The following is a 16,495-nucleotide window of genomic DNA, read 5'->3' as shown; positions in this document are numbered from 1 at the left end:
AGTAGAGACGGGGTTTCACCGTGTTGACCAGGATGGTCTCGATCTCTTGACCTCATGATCCACCCACCTCGGCCTCCCAAAGTGCTGGGATTACAGGCTTGAGCCACCGCGCCCGGCCGGCGATTTTGAGGGATTCTAAGAGCATCAGGGCGGCAGCTGCTGCTGCGCATAGGAATGAGGGCCAGCCCAGGACTGTGAGGTTAAGTTGTTTGGATAAAAAGGCTGTGGGCTGTGGGCCCGGCTCCGGGGTAAGAATCCTGATGGCACAGCCTTTTATTTCTGCTACGTAGAGAGAATGGTCGAGAGGAGCTGGGGAGTGCTAACGTAGGAGCAGTCTCTACGGCCTTTTTTAAAGAATGGAAGGAAGAATGGGGGAAGGATTTTTGGTCTATGAGGTCGGATAGGTTTCCTTTTGTAAGTTTATAAAGTGCTTTGGTTAGAGGGGCAAAACTTGGTATCCATAGGCGAAAGTATCCTCCAACGCCAGGAAGGACAGCAGCCATTGTTTAGTGGATGGGGTTGGGGTTTGGGAAACTAACTGGATGCGGTTTGCAGGGAGCGCGTGTGTATACTGGTGAAGGATTATAAGAGACAGGGAAGAAATTTGGTCTTTAGAAAAAAAGCGTTTTTGAGGTCAAGAACAGAACAGTGAGTTGTGAAAGAGGGTGTGGAAGATAGGAGGGTATAGGGGTTGGTACAACTGGGTGGATGGGAAGTACAGTCTGATTAATGAGGCGGTGGTCTTGGACTAGTCTGTAGAATTTGTCTGGTTTTTGGACAGCTAGGACAGGGGACTTGTAAGGAGAGTTTGTAGGAATTAAAGGCCATGTTGCAATAGACAGGTGATAACAGGCTTTAGGCCTTTTAAAGCCTGTTGTGGGATGGGGTGCTGGCGCTGGGCGGGGTAAGAGTGGTTAGGTTTTAAGGGGATGATGAGGGGTGAGTGACTTGTAGCAAGGGATGGGGAGGTGGTTTCCCGTACCCTAAGATTAAGGTAGGGGGACATAAGGGGAGCTATTGAGGGAGGTACAGGTTCAGGGAGGAGGGTAGCAATGAGGCGCGGCTGTAGCCCAGGAACAGTTAAGGAGGCAGACAGTTTTGCCGGGGTGTCTCAGCCTAACAGGGGAACTGGACAAGTGGGGATGATTAGGAAAGAACGTGGAAAGGAGTGGCCTAACTGACACCAGACTCGGGGAGTTGTGAGAGGCCTGGAGGCCCTGCTGTCAATTCGCACAACAGTTATGGGGGCCAAGGAGACAGGTCCTTGCCAAGAAGGCAGGGTGGGGTGGGTGGCCCCAATGTGATTAAGTTCTGAGATGTGCTGCCTCCGGGCGGCCCCTTCCCTGTTATTGAATGCTTTGAAGGTGAGGTTGATTAATTCCTGCTGTGGGGTTTGAGGGCCAGATTTTAATTTCTGTAGCTTTTTTTTTTTTTTTTTTTGGAGACAGAGTTTCGCTCTTGTTACCCAGGCTGGAGTGCAATGGCGCGATCTCGGCTCACCGCAACCTCCGTCTCCTGGGTTCAGGCAATTCTCCTGCCTCAGCCTCCTGAGTAGCTGGGATTACAGGCACGCGCCACTATGCCCAGCTAATTTTTTGTATTTTTAGTAGAGACGGGGTTTCACCATGTTGACCAGGATGGTCTCGATCTCTTGACCTCGTGATCCACCCGCCTCGGCCTCCCAAAGTGCTGGGATTACAGGCTTGAGCCACCGCGCCCGGCCCGATAAAATGCATATTAAGCGTTCTTCAGGGGTGAGAGTGGAAGTAAGGATGACATTTCAAGTCACTCCAGGTGAGATGACAGGACTGGGTTAAGTATTGGAGGATTTGATGTTGGCTAATTTGGGAAAGGTTGGAGAAAGAGGAAGGAAAGTGCACCCTAAATGTGCCTTCAGCTCCAGCCACCTCTGGAAGGGGTAATTGTTGGGCGGGGGCGGAGGAGGTAGCCACAGGACTAAACTGTAAGCGGGGCCCCGGATGAGGTGGGGAGGTGACAGGAGGGGGATAAGGAGGTGGGTTGTGGGCAGAGGAAGAGGAGGAAGGCTGGGGGTAGGGCTGGGCCTGGACTGGGGTTTGGTTCAGACGGGCAGGGAGAAGAAACGTAGGAAGGGCTGATGGACCAGGAGGATTCTGGGTCACTGGCAGAGGCAGGCGGGGCGGACGGGAGGGAGAGAAGGAGCAGAGATTTGGGAGGAATTAGAGTGTAAAAAAAATGCCTGGATGTCTGACACCTTAGAGCATTTGCCCATTTGTTGAAAAAAATGGTCCAGGTCTCACAGAATAGAAAAATCGAAAGTGCCTTTTTCTGGTCATTTGGACTGAGGCCGGGCCGTGCTACAGAGATGTTTAGGTTTCAGATTGGGCAACAGTTGAAGAAGTTTTAGGTGTTTTAGGATGCAGGCTAGAGGTGAGGATTGAGGAATAGAGGGCTGAGAGTTGTTCATAGCGAAGGAGATAAGTTTTAATGAAAAAAGTAGAGTAGAGATTAGAAGGAGCGAGCAGCTACTAGCGTTCTCAGTAGGCATCCCTGACTGATTCCTGGGCTGTAACGTGGGTGAGTGATCAAGGAAGGCATCCCCACAACTGGGCAGACACCAAGGGAAGAGTCTTCTCAAGTCCGTGACCAACATCGGAGTTTTGGAGCAAGAAGTAGAGACTTGTCTCCTCCGGCTCTACACGGATGAAGAGTGTCTCTTTGTCTTTACTAGAAGGAGAAAGATGTAAAGGAAAAGAGAGAGAAAGAGGGGCAGAGAGAGACTGCTTACCTGATCTGAAGCTGGCGAGAGAGCTGTTCAGCACGGAAGGCGCGAGCCGCTGGGCTGGGCTGGTCTAGTCTGATGTGTTGAGGTCTCAGGTAGGTCTCTTCACAGCGGCTGGTCTCCCCACAGGAGTACCCCCGTCCTGGGTTTTCAGTACCAAATGTTAAAACGTGGGCTGTAAATGAAGAGACCCCCAAACAGGCTTTGTGTGAGCAACACAGCTGTTTATTCACCTGGGTGTGGGCGGGCTGAGGCAGATAAGGGCGTCAGCAAAGGGCAGAGGGATAGAAGTTGGTTTTATAGGTTTGGGGTAAACAGTGGAAAGTTGCAGAAGTAAGTTTAGGGCATTTTTCTGCAAGCTGGGAGTGGGTTGTAGGTTTGCAGGCTGGGAGAGGGTCGCAGGGTGTGGAGTCACCAGGTTGGCCGAGCTCAGTTACAAAATCCAAGGCCTTGTCAATTGAGGCCGGAATAAGAAACAATAGAAGAAGGTCTCAGGTTAGTTAGGTGCCGCAGGGGTTGATCGTTTCTTCTGGGAACTCATCTGGGGTGTACGTGCAGCCACAGAGGTGACCCTGCCATTCATGGCGGTGAGACCTTACCACCCACCCCTTCACCCCACCTCCTACTGCCCACCCCCTCCCACCCTCCCAGCCTCACTGACCTTCTTGCAGGTCCTCAAACACAACAGGCCTCAGGGCCACCGTGCTGACTGTTTCCTCTGCCTGGAATGATCCCCCCATATTGGCATGGCTGTCTCCCTCATTTCCTTCAAGCACATGTCCAGTGTTGCTCTCTCAATGAGGCCTACCACCCTGACCAGTCTATCTGTAATCGCAGGCTCCCAATTCCTACAATTTCCCGTCTCCCTTACCCTGCTCTGTTTCCATGCCACGTTATTACCTTCTGATACATTTATTATGATTTAAAGTATGAATTAAATAAAATTTAGTAGGGGAGACAGACAATAAACAGGAAAATAAAAGCATGAGTGTAGGAACGTTTAGTCCAGCGGTGAGTGCTCTGATAAAAACAACATCCCAGGGATGGGGCGCACTGCAGGCCAGGCTGCTTTACAGCTGTGGGGGAGAGGACCTCTGAGCTGAGACTCAAATGCCTGACGGGAAGCGGTCCTGAGGAGCGGAGCTGCAGCTCGGGGTGGGAAGGGAGAGCATTCTAGGCTGCAAAGGCCCTGAGGTGGGAGCCAAGTTCATGGGCAGATGTTTGAGCACAGCTCTGGCTTCCAGGGCCTTCCAGAAGCTCCAGTCCCTTGGGTTTGGTTGTGTATTCCTGTGACCTTCACCGCAGGCCTCCTCCTGGACTCACTAGGGCAGAGCCTGGGGGCTGCTGGTGGGTTTCAGGTTAGGGAAATAGAAATGGGTAATTCCCAGAGGCAGAAATCAGCGGACCCGGTGGCCCGGTGGGTGGCCAGGAAAGCTTGTCCGTGCTTCTAGGGCTGTGTAGGAGCCCGCCCTTAGGAGGTGCCCAGAGTGAGACCATCCCAGTTTGGATCTGCCGGGGAAGTGGGCCGGCCAGGGAGAGGGGGAAGAGGGGGACCAGAGGGGAAGACTGAGTTTTCCGGACGGTGGGCTGGGTCCGAGGCCGGCGGACCGTCTGAGGGGGTCCTCCGGGTTCGAGGCCGCTGGCACCAACCAGCTCTGTGACCCTCTCGGGCCTCAGTTTCCCGCCCTTGCGGATCCCTAGGCGACCTCGCAGATCCTGGGCCTGGTGATTACTGGGCGGGGAAGGGCGGGAACTCGAGCCTCCCGGGCGGGGTCTCCCAGATTCCGCGGCCACGTTTGCGACCCAGGCGGAGGCGCGGGGTCTGAAGCCAGAATCGCTCTCCTGGGCTTCGGTGCGATCGGCAGTGGGAGGTGAGAGTGGGCCCGGCGGGCTCCGGGAGGAGGTGGTCCCGGGGATGTGGCGGGAACGGCCCCGACGCAAGGACACGGAAACCGAAGCGGCAGCCGGGGAGATCCTGACTGAGGTGACCCCTGTTTCAGGGTGACAGTCGGGTCGGGGCTCCCCGCAGTGGCCACTGGCCCGGCGGTCCCGCGTCCCCATCCTGCCTCTCCTCCAACAAAAGAATCCAGGAAGACGCAGAGGCGGGCGGGAGGCCGGGTGTGCCGGCGGGTCTGGCCCTCCTACTGGTGGAGAGGAGGGAGCGCCCTTGCCCAGGCGCGGGGGAGTGGAGGGGGCACGGCCCCACGAACTGCCCACCCGCTCCATGTGCCCCAGTGCTGGGCCCAGGACCACCAGTGAGGCCACTCCTCTGGCGAACATCTGTGACCTCCTCCTCCCACTTCCTGGGCCACCCCTACTGGAGTGGCCTCTCTCCCCATCTCAGAGCCTGGCTGGTTTTCCTTCATAACCCTCAGCATTACCGGTCCTTATGTTAGCTCTTATTTCACTGATTATTATTTCATTAATTTTTTTCTTTTTGAGATAGAGTCTTTCTCTGTCTTCCAGGCTGGAGTGCAGTAGCGCAATCTCGGCCCACTGCAACCTCCGCCTCCTGGGTTCAAGCGATTCTCCTGCTTCAGCCTCCAGAGTAGCTGAGATTACAGGCATGCACCACCACGACCGGCTAATTTTTGTATTTTTAGTAAAGACAGGGTTTTAGCGTCTTAGCCAGGATGGTCTTGATTTCCTGACCTCGGGATCCGCCTGCCTTGGCCTCCCAAAGTGCCGGGATTACAGGTGTGAACCACCATGCCCAGCCATTTTCTCATTAATTTATTAGTATTTATTTTGCGTGCCTACAGTGTTTCCCCCGTGGGAATATAGGCTTCAGGAGGGCGGCAGACTTTGTTTTGTCCGCCTGATATCTTCCTGTTACTTCAACAGATCCCTCTCGAGGGCCTCTCTGAGCCCTGCACAGTGCTGGATATTGGGGTTCTCCTGGGAACCTAGCCGAGCCCCACCCTACGCATTCTGCGGCTGGGAGCAGTGCTTTAACACAAATGACACCATTGTGGGATGAAGGAAACAAACCAGAAATGGGGGGGGGGGTCTACTGGTCAGGTGACCTTAGGTCAAGCCACCTTGGTGGTCAGGGCCACCTTAGATATGGTAATTGTGGAAGGCGTCCCAGATTAGGTGACTTCAGTTAAAGCCACAAAGAAACTGAATAGCAAGTACTAGAAGGGAAAAGCTAGGAACCATGAGGGCACATAGAGCTCTGACCTGGACTCACGCAAGGAGATGAGGTCTGAAGAGTAAGGACAAGACAAAGGGGACGCAGCCCTTTAAGTTGCTCAGGGGTTCCTGGCTGGGTGGATGGGTAGGGGATTCTCAGGGATCAGAGAGGGATTCCTGGTGGAGGCCTTGAAGGTGGAGTAGGAGTTCTCATTCTTTGGGATGAGCTGACTGGGCTTGAGAATTGTTTTGCAGGCTCCCTGCGAATCAGGTGGTCCAAGGGCTGAGCTGTGTGGCCAGACAAGAGGTCTCTGCCCTCCCCCAGGGAGCCCTGCTGGTAAGTGAGTACAGTGTGAGGGATTTGGGAGACCAAGCTCTGTGTCTCATTGGTCATGTAATCTTGGGCAAGATCCCCTCACTGCTGGACTTTGGTTTTCGGTGAGTACGGACAGCTGGACTATGTGCCATTCATTGATCCTGGGGGCACCCACACTCAGTGGTTGTGGTTAGCTCTTCTCAGCTGTACCCTGGGTTTGTGCCTCATTCTTGTTTACAGAGTAGGTCCCCATCTGTCCCTGAAGACTGCAGATTGAGAGAGAAAAATAATGTTTTATCTGTGGAATTAGAGCCCCTTTAAATAATCGGGCCCAGACATACTGAAATGAAACGGCTGTCAAGTCTTAGTCCTCCCTAGAGCTAAAGAATCGTCTCTTTTTATTTTTTCTTTTCTTTTCTTTTTTATGTCAGACCAGTAATGTGCCCACATGGTAACAAGGTTCGAAGGCAGCACATCTCACACATGCACATGAACACCCAGTCATCACGCTCATGAGCTACAAAAGGTCAAGAATTACCTCTTGAAGCCACTTGCTACGTAGCTCTAGAGTGATACCAAGTAGCCATAAAATGCCGTACACTGGACACCCTGTAGTTCAACAATGTATAGCCAATCACTGATCAATGCTATTTCTTTTTCTTTCTTCTTTTTTTTTTTTGAGAAAGAGTTTCACTCTTGTCAAGCAGGCTGGAGTGCAATGGCGCAATCTCGGCTCACTGCAACCTCCACCTCCTGGGAGCAAGCGATTCTCCTGCCTCAGCCTCCCGAGTAGCTAGGTGCCCACCACCATGCCCAGCTAGTTTTTGTATTTTTAGTAGAGATGGGGTTTCACCATGTTGGCCAGGCTGGTCTCGAACTCCTGAGCTCAGGTAATCCACCTGCCTCAGCCACTCAAAAGTACTGGGATTACAGGTGTGAGCCACCACACCCGGCCAATCAATGTTATTTCTGTAAACCAAGGAGAATTCCTGCCAAATAACTCTGTCATCCTTGCCTCCTTCTGCCTATAAGAAGCTGCTTGTAAAAAAGGCCCAACGCAGCACACCCCACGACAACTAACGTTTGTTCTGGGCAGTTGTCCTCACTTTGGCTCAAGTAAACTCTTGAAAGTTATATTTTGTGCCTCAGCTTCTGCCTTTAGGTCAATAAGATTCAACTGCTATATGCAAATAAGAGGCCAGTACAGGCCGAGGAGGGTCATGGGAACCCTGGAGGTTTGGCCTCAGAGTTGGAGTTGAGAGGACCCCAGATTAGGGAATAGTTTAAGCACAATGGTTTCCATGGGTCTGTGATCCATTTCAGCTCAGTTGGGGCCTGTTTCTTTGGATTTTAGAAAGCCTTGCCCAGGTCCTGCCATGACTCCTGTCTGATCCAATCTTGTTATTTTCTCCAAGTCTGCTATTGAGATTTTTTTTTGCATGATCCTCACAACAACCCTTTGAGAGAAAAGGAAGGAAAGATGAGCCTACCTCTCAGGAGACATTAGGGGTCTTACGGACACGGCAAGTGAGTAGGAGCCCCAGGGATGGGGCCCAGGTCACCTCCAGAGCCAGTGCTTTTCCCCAGGGTGGCATGGAGCCACCTTCCTCTCTGATCCGCTGCCACTTCTCTCGCCCCACAGTTCCCGTGGGAGCCATGAAGCTGAACGAGAGGAGTGTGGCTCACTATGCACTCAGCGACTCCCCAGCAGACCACATGGGCTTCCTGCGCACCTGGGGGAGCCCAGGGACCCCACCAACCCCCAGTGGCACTGGCCGAAGATGCTGGTTTGTCCTCAAGGGCAACCTGCTGTTTTCCTTTGAGAGTCGCAAGGGCCGGGCCCCACTGAGCCTGGTGGTGTTGGAAGGCTGCACAGTGGAACTGGCCGAGGCTCCCGTGCCCGAGGAGTTTGCCTTTGCCATCTGCTTTGATGCCCCTGGAGTGCACCCACACCTGCTTGCTGCAGAAGGGCCTGCAGCCCAGGAGGCCTGGGTGAAGGCGCTGTCCCGGGCAAGCTTTGGCTACATGCGCCTGGTGGTACGAGAGCTGGAGAGCCAGTTGCAGGACGCACGCCAGAGCCTGGCTTTGCAACACCACTCATCCTGGAAGCCCGCTGCCAGCCGCTGTAAGCCCCAGGCTCGTAACAACCGGTCTGTGGTCCTGGAGAATGGCCACCCCCTCTCCAAGGACTGCAGCCCTGTGGGCTTGGTTGAAGAAGCGGGCAGCAGGTCTGCAGGACTGGGGTTGGCTGAGCGGGAGCTACAGGGTCCTGCCAGCCTCCTCCTAGGCAGGGGGCAGAGTCCCGTGTCCCCTGAGACCTCCGATTTCTCTACCCTGCATGACTGGTATGGCCAGGAGATCATGAAGCTGCAGCAGCATTGGCAGCAGAGGGCCCAGGGGACCCAGCCAGAATGTGAGGAACAGGATAAGCCCTAAGCCTGGGCACTGTGATTCTGGAAACCAGGGCCAGTTCTTTTTCAGGAGTTAAATGTTTACCCATTTCCAAGGTTGCATTTTGGGAGGTGACATGGGTTCTCTCCTTCCTGCTATTTAGGCATTCTCCAGGTTCCAGATCCACCCGTGTGTCTGGAAGGGACTGAGGGACCATTCCTTCCAACCTTTTTATTTCCTGAGGCCCAGAGAGGAAAGGGGCTTGATCAGCTGCCACTGCGCCCGGCCCAAACTCCTGACTGCACTGGCCTGACTGCCCCCTCCCAGGGGATATTAATGAAATGGAGGAAGTGGGCAATGTCACCTGAGAGTGTCACAGGCTTGCCCTACCTTTGACCTATACGCCAGACTCAGATTCCAACCTGGGGAGTCTCATGTGCATTTAAATCCGAGGTTGGCTGCAGTATTGGCTTGAGACTCCGACATTGTCAGAGAAAGGGGATTTACCATGTCATAGGAGTTTCTGGGACTCAGCTCTTCCTGAGAAGGGTGGGAAGACTGGGGACGGAATCCTCACTCAACAATTTGGGTAGGGCCCTTTGAGGCAGTGAGTCTTTGGCCAGTGAAGAGAGATTTATTCTGCTAAGAATTTGGGGCCCCATCCTTTCTCTCTGGCTGCCCTGTTAACAGATGGTGCTGGACCTTGCCCCAGAAGGGCTAGTAGCTTTTTATGTCAGCAAAATGCCCTCCTGTACTCTGTCCTCAGCAGCCAACTCCTGGAGCTGCCAAGTGAGGGGTTAAAGAGGTGGGGAGGCAGTGTGGTTCCTGGAGAAAGCTGGTTGCTCTGGCTCTCAGTCCTGGGCATTCCAGGAGCTTGGACACGGGATTCCGTTTCCTGTGCTATCTCTCTCCTGGCTGGGCTCCGGTAAAAGTGTTCTTGCAAGTGAAGCTGCTCTAGAAACCACCTGGGAACTCTCATAGCCCTGTTTGTCACCTAGCGTGTACTTGCCAGGACCCCTCCTTGCTACTATTCCCAGCATCCAGCCTGTTTTTTCTTTTTTTTTTTTTTTTGTGACAGTTTTGTTCTGCCGCCCAGGTTGGAGTATTGTGGGGGCGATCTCGGTTCACCGCAACCTCCGCCTCCCGGGTTTGAGCGATTCTGTCTCAGCCTCTCGAGTAGCTGGGATTATAGGCGCCCACCACTACGCCTGGCTAATTTTCGTATTTTTAGTAGATACTGGGGTTTCGCCTTGTTGGCCAGGCTGGTCTCGAACTCCTGACCTCAGGTGATCCACCCATCTCGGCTTTCCAAAGTGCTAGGATTATAGGCATGAGCCACAGCACCGGCCCGAACGTGTTTTTTCTATTGTTCTGGGAAGCAAAGTGCTGGGTCACCAGAGCCTGACCAGACTGACGCCTTAGGGGTGCGATGGCAGAGGCTGGGCGGAAGACGCAGAGCCCCAGAGGAGACACCCCCTCCCACACACAGACAACCTGCCGTCCCTAGCCTCTGCTACCCTCACTGGGGCCTCGGGCAGGACCGACCGGCACCCAACTAGGCCTTAGGCGGAGGCTCACAGCCTCTTACCCCCAGGAGCCTGAGATGCAACCAGGGTGGGCGCCCGGCCTGTTCCCCAGCCCTGCCTGGGAGCCCCGCAGCCACTGCACTTTGTTTTATACACAGATCGCACGGGCCTTTTTTTCTTATTGCTACAGTGCTTGGTACGCGGTTAAAACACTAGTAAAGCTTTTTCAATGTTACTCATTCGGCTCCCTAGGTTTTTTTCCGCAGCCGCTGAGGCCTGCTCTGGCGGCCGGGCGGTCCCAGGTGCGGGGACCTGGACTGCGGCCCTGCCCAGCAGGACGCGAACAGATGCAGCTGCGCGGCTGCGCCGCTCTCGTAACGTCACCACGTAGGCCGGTGACAAACACCTCCCTCTGGCCGCCCCAGGAGGCGCCGGCACTACGCGGGTTGAGTGGGTTTCGCGTGTGCTCCTCAAAGTCTCGCGAGGCTTCGAGCGGCGTTCTTCCCGAGGGCGGCACCGGGGCCAGGCGGTGGGGTCCGTGTGCCCGGGCGAGGGGCGGAGCTGCGGGATGGCGTCCGGAGCGGCTCGCTGGCTAGCGTTGGCAGCCGTCAGGTCCGGGGTTCTCCGGAGCGGGCCTAGCTTGAGGAAAGGTGGCGATGTCGCCGCGGCACGGAGCGACCCAGGCCGGAGCCTGGTACCGTCGAGGTCAGTCATCGTTACCCGCAGCGGCGCCATTTTGCCCAAACCAGTCAAAGTGAGTGTCTTCCTGGAGACGGGGCGAAGGGGCTGAGGCCAATCATTGTGGGGAATGCGTGCGGGCGGCGCTGATTGACTGCGGCCAAGGCCAATCATAACGATTGCCTTAGAGTGGAAGGCGGGCCGAAAATAAATGCGCTAATGAGTTGCTAATTTTGACAGGTGGGTAGAAAATGGTAGGTAGACAGAAGATGGGGGCAAACGCTGAGGAAGATGACCTTTTACATTAGATTATCCTGAGAGGTACGGTGCAGTGCTCCTCTGGAGTCAGAAAACTTGGCCCTGTGCATCTAGTTAGACTGTAATCTAAATCCTGTAATCTCTGCCCTCCCTGTAATCTGTTTTAGTCCTGTAATCTCTGCCCTGCCTGTCTCCTAGTTTATGGGATGAAATATGAATTGTGAAAGGACTCTGTAAACAAGGGGTACGTGGGACAGCCCTTATCTTTTTATGAGTTGTCACCTAGTATTTAATTCATGTGATTTACAGTCCTGATAGATGTGCAGGGAATTATTACAATCACGGTTTTTCCAAATGAAGAATCGGGCTAGAGCTGTGAAGCCAATATCCAAGGCTTGCGCTGAGACCGCAGCGTCCCGGTTTCTTGCTGATACTGTCCTTGCCAGGTCCTATCTTTTTCCACTACTGAACGCTATCACATGCCCTTGAGTTTTTCTAGGGAAAACGGAAACAGTCCCTTATAGCAAACAAAAGTTTGCTTTATGACTGCAGGGCTGTGTGGTATGGGAGTTAAAAAACAAATTGTCTTAAAGCTAGTCTATCCTATGCTAACACACAATTGACTGCAAGGTCCACGTTGGGAAAGAGCTGCCTTATCAGAAGGCACAGTGACATTTTTTTAAACTCCAGGAATACAAGAGGAAATGTTGCTCAGATTTTACTCACACTTTCCCAATCTATCTAAATAGTCTTTTAGTGTAAATACATGCCCCCTTTCACACACATTAGTTTCTAAAATTTAATGTGCTTAAATCAAATTTCTCAGGCATCAGGGAACCTGTTACTTAATGAACTGTATAGAATATCCCTTCACTGTACATCTTTTTTTTTTTTTTTAAACAGAGTTTCACTCTGGTTACCCAGACTGTAGGGCAATGGTGTGATCTTGGCTAACGGAAGCCTCTGCCTCCCAGGTGCAAGCAATTCTCCTGCCTCAGCCTTCCGAGTAGCTGGGTTTACAGGCATGCGCCACCCGGCCCAGCTAATTTTGTATTTGGGGTTTCTTCATGTCAGGCTGGTCTCGAACTCCTGACCTCAGATGATCCGCCCCCCTTGGCCTCCCAAAGTGCTGGGATTATAGGTGTGAGCCCCCGTGCCCAGCCTTCCTTCACTGTACATCTTTCTGTCATAGGTTTTTGTGTATTTCATGTGTTCAAGTAGAGCTCACCATAGTCCAGCCCTCCTAGTACTGGCGCACCCGTCCGCCTGTAGAGATTTAAAGTAATTAGCAGGCTGTGTCCTAACTTTAGATGTCTAGGGTGCCTTAGACTTTTCTTTCCAGTGGACTTTTCATCCACTTTGATGGCCATGACAGTCACCTTATCTCCTTTTGTTTTTTCTTTTTCTTTAGACAGAGTCTTACTCTGTTGTCTAGGCTGGAGTGCAATGGTACAATCTTGCCTCACTGCAACCTCTGCCTCCCAGGTTCAAGCAATTCTCCTGCCTAAGCCTCCCAAGTAGCTGGGATTACAAGCATGCACCACCACGCCGAGCTAATTTTTTTATATTTTTAGTAGAGATGGGGTTTCTCCATATTATCCAGGCTGTTCTCGAGCTCCTGACCTTAGGTGATCCACCCACCTCGGCCTCCCAAAGTGCTAGGATTACAGGCCTGATACACCCCGCCTGGCCCTCTCCTTTTCTAGTTCCTTTTCTTGCCCTGAATTTTTCCAAAGATTTTAAAATCAAGTTGCTTATGATGGGTCTGAGTTCCACAGGAGGGAATGTCCATGAGAGGGCCAGGTCTTCTTTGGTCTTGCCAGAGGCAGCTCTGGAGCTCACAGCCGCCACTCTGACCCTCTGCAGATGTCCTTCGGCCTTCTCCGTGTGTTTTCCATCGTGATCCCCTTTCTCTATGTTGGGACGCTCATTAGCAAGAACTTTGCTGCTCTACTTGAGGAACATGACATTTTTGTTCCAGAGGATGATGATGATGACGACTAACAAGTAAGACTTGCTTTACCTTAGATGGACCAGGAAGCAGGGTGGAGCATCTGTCTGTGATGCAGTCTGGCCTGGTAGCAGCATTTGGACACTGGGGGCAGAAGCTTTAATGAATTGACCCACTTGGTGGCTAATGTTTTTATTTTTCTTTTTCCCTTTATTGGATGAGGGCAACTTACTGACTTACACATTCACTGGGGTCTCTTCCAACTAGGTTGGGATCCTAGCCAGCCTTTTCAGTTGCCCTTGATGTATCCTCAGTCAACCAACCCACCCATTTTCTTGACAATTTAATATGCCTTACACACATACCACCAGCAGCATCATTTCAGCAGCTCTGTATGGAAATGTAGAAACTGCAAGTCCTTCCCCGTCAGCTCTCGTTACCAAGCTCTCACCACTACATCCTGTCCGTGGGCACCACAGCCTCGTTCATGCGTTGCTCACAGACTCCTCCCCTAGCACTCCCAGTCCTTCCCATTCAGCTTCCTGTGTTGACTTCCTGTGCTCTCTATGTGCTGCATGGCATCACTGTCAGAGATGAGGACACTCCTGACTCCTTACCTGGCATTCAAGGCTTGCCATGATTTGGTCATGCCTCTTATTCCAGTCTCATCTTCCATATTTCCAGCCACCCACCGATCTCCAGTATTCACCATTTCTTGAGTTTGCACACTCATACCCACCCCCAAATATTGGCTCATTGTTCCTCCCACATGGAAGGCTCTTTCCCAGAGGCTCTTTGGGTCTTAATTCTACCCATCCTTCAGTGTCTTTGAAGTCTTCCTTTCATTTGAAAGTGACTGCTCCTTCCTCTGAGCAACCAGTACCTCTTCAAACACTCAGTATTGTGTGTCTAAACACACACAAACCAAAATTTTACTCCACTCTGAGCTTTTTGCTGGCAGGGGATGTTTTTTATACTTTTGGGCCCCCAGTGCCTGGCCCATGTTGAATGCCCATTTAACGTATGCATAAATAATCAAATGTGCTCAAAGTGGCCCTTCTCCTGCCATGTTTGATAAAAGCACTTTGTGGAATTCTTTCAGTATGTGAATGGAAGACTGCTCTGTTACCCAGTTCACTGCTGCTTTCCTTTCTTCCAGGAATTACAGAAAGCAGAAAGCACTAACTGAAGAAATGGTGATGCTCTCAGCCTCTCTGCCTTCCCTATCAGCAGGACTCAGGGAAAGCCCTCAACCTCCCAGTCTGGTGAAGCTGCCTCTGTGGTCCATGACTGTATCCCAGATCCCCAGGCTCTGGAAGGCTCCCTGAGATGTGCTGTCCACTAAGCACTGGACTAACAAGCAATCACATTATGAATAAACATAATAAATGCCAGCTGTTTGTGACTGAATAATGGCTGCAGTTTCTCAGTGTGTGTAGGCTCTAGTTGGTGCGGTTCTCTCTGCTGTCGTTTATTTATGAGAGAAACATAGGCCTAGATTATCCAGGTTTCAGTGGAGCCTGGTGAACTATTCTGGAGGCCTGGGAACTATTTTCATTGTTTACAAAAGCCCAGCAGAAACTGTCCGTTTTCCCTTAAGAAAGCTAATGGGCTACTAAAGCCTCAAGCCATTCTGTGTTCACCGCCAGTCATGAGAGCTTTGCTTGTTATCATACAACTACTTAAATATGACTAGAATGATTCAAAACTTGGGTTCTGTGATATTAGGATATATGTAGGTTTTCATCTGTTTCCTGGCTTATAACCATCCCCCAAAGCCCTTGTTATAGGCTTTTGTTACAACGTTGGGCACTTCAGGCCTCAGAAAACAGCAGTTCTCTTTCTTGGACCTTCTGACCTCCTTTCACCTGCTGCTTTTTCTTCCCAAGGCTGGCCTAGAAACTAAAAGTTTAACTTTAGTTTATATAAACTTCCTTTGCCTTTCTGTCTTCAAGTTGGTCATAAAAAGAATTCTCCGACCTACCCTGTCTCCCCCATTTCAGAAGTGACTCTGCCCCATACCTGGGAGGAAGAAATGTGGACAGGCCTTGTTGGACTTCCCCACTCTGTATTAGATCATGCCTCTTTTGCCAATCCGACTTCTTCACCGTTGTCCATGCTTCAGTCATGCCTATCCAATAAGGTCTCCATAAAAGGCCCGAAAGGACAGGTTCAGAGAGCTTCTGGAGAGCAGAACACTTGGTGTATCAAAGAGGCATAGCTGGAGAGGACATGGAAGCTCCATGCCCCTTCCTCCATACTTCACCCTATGCATCTCTTCGTCTATATCTTTTGTGATATCCTTTATAATGAACCAGTAAACTTACCTAAGTATTTTCCTGAGTTCTGCGAGCTGCTCTAGCAAATTAAAAAGGGGGTCATGGGAACCTCAACTTGAAGCTGGTCAGAAGTTCTGAAGGCTTGGACTTGAGAATGTTGTCTAAAGAAAGTGGAAGCAGTCTTGTGGGGCTGAGCCCCCAACCTGTGGGATCCGATGCTATCTCCAGGTAGATGGTGTTGGAAGTGAATTGGAGGACAGCCAGCTGGTGTCTGCTGGACAACTACTTGCTTAGTGTGGGGAGAAACCCTCATGTTTGACCACAGAAGTCTTTTTTTTTTTTTTTTGAGATAGCATTTCACTTTTGTTGCCCAGGCTGGGGTGCAATGGTGTAATCTTGGCATACCCAAACCTTTGCCTCCCAAGTAGCTGAGATTACAGGCGTGCACCTCCACACCCAACTAATTTTGTATTTTTAGTAGAGACAGGGTTTCTCTGTGTTGGTCAGGCTGGTCTTGAACTCCTGACCTCAGGTGATCTACCTGCCTCTGCCTCTCAAAGTGCTGGGATTTCAGGCGTGAGCCACTGTGCCTGGCCTAATCACAGGAGTCTTATGTGATTATTGTTGTTCAGTGAGAGAACACAAAAACTTTTCCTCAAGTTGCTTAAGTAAAAAGATTATAAAGGGATCCCTAATGTCATAAGTTTTGGAACCATGTACAATGGCTGATGCCTGTAATCTCAACACTTTGGGAGGCTGAGGCAGGAGGATCAATTGAGCCCACGAGTTCAAGACCAGTGTGAGTGCGGTGGCTCATGCCAGCACTTTGGGAGGCCAGGGCAGGTGGATCGCTTGAGGTCAAGAGATCAAGACTAGCCTGGCCAACGTAGTGAAACCCCAACTTTACTAAAAATATAAAACTAGCTAGATGTGGTTGTACACTCCTGTAATTCCAGCTACTTGGGAGGCTGAGGCAGGGAGAATTGCTTGAACTGGGAGGTGGAGGGTGGAGTGAGCCAAGATTGCACCACTGTACTCCAGCCTGGGCAACAAGAGTGAAACTCTGTCTCAAAAAAAAGAAAAAAAGGCCGGGCACGGTGGCTCACACCTGTAATCCCAGAACTTTGGGAGGCCGAGGTGGGCAGATCACCTGAGGTCAGGAGTTTGACACCAGCCTGGCCAACATGGAGAAACTCATCT

General features: G+C 51.7%; 2 protein-coding genes and 1 non-coding gene across 6 annotated transcripts in view; 2 read left to right on the top strand and 1 right to left on the bottom strand.

Annotated features, from left to right (window-relative positions):
- PHETA2 (PH domain containing endocytic trafficking adaptor 2) overlaps positions 1–9,727 on the top strand; it is a 51,282-nt gene extending 41,555 nt beyond the window's left edge. Inside the window, exons 1-3 of one of the 4 annotated variants that reach the window (XM_017510297.2) lie at positions 4,173–4,632; positions 6,152–6,233; positions 7,855–9,727. In XM_017510297.2, the coding sequence (XP_017365786.1) occupies positions 7,869–8,648 (780 nt within the window). In that variant the 5' untranslated portion in view covers positions 4,173–4,632; positions 6,152–6,233; positions 7,855–7,868 and the 3' untranslated portion in view covers positions 8,649–9,727. Of the gene's footprint in view, positions 1–4,172; positions 4,633–6,151; positions 6,234–7,854 lie in introns of those variants that run through there. The other 3 variants (XM_037731980.1, XM_017510298.2, XM_037731981.1) reach the window with 3 other exon arrangements.
- On the bottom strand, positions 6,638–6,741 carry LOC119468472. The gene has a single exon (XR_005197153.1). It is a non-coding gene; the product is annotated as a small nucleolar RNA U13 (small nucleolar RNA).
- An 894-nt stretch (positions 9,728–10,621) lies between the features above and the next one.
- On the top strand, positions 10,622–14,429 carry SMDT1 (single-pass membrane protein with aspartate rich tail 1). Its single transcript, XM_017510300.2, has 3 exons — positions 10,622–10,883; positions 12,932–13,072; positions 14,176–14,429. Exons 1-2 carry the CDS (start codon positions 10,698–10,700, stop codon positions 13,067–13,069), a joined length of 324 nt encoding a protein of 107 aa, XP_017365789.1. The 5' UTR covers positions 10,622–10,697; the 3' UTR covers positions 13,070–13,072; positions 14,176–14,429.
- Positions 14,430–16,495: the final 2,066 nt, after the last annotated feature.

This window comes from Cebus imitator, unplaced genomic scaffold (genome assembly GCF_001604975.1).
Source record: "Cebus imitator isolate Cc_AM_T3 unplaced genomic scaffold, Cebus_imitator-1.0 Scaffold435, whole genome shotgun sequence".
In the NCBI taxonomy this organism is placed as follows: domain Eukaryota; kingdom Metazoa; phylum Chordata; class Mammalia; order Primates; family Cebidae; genus Cebus; species Cebus imitator.
The sequence above is the reverse complement of the archived record's forward strand: the minus strand, read 5'-3'. Positions and strand labels throughout refer to the sequence as shown.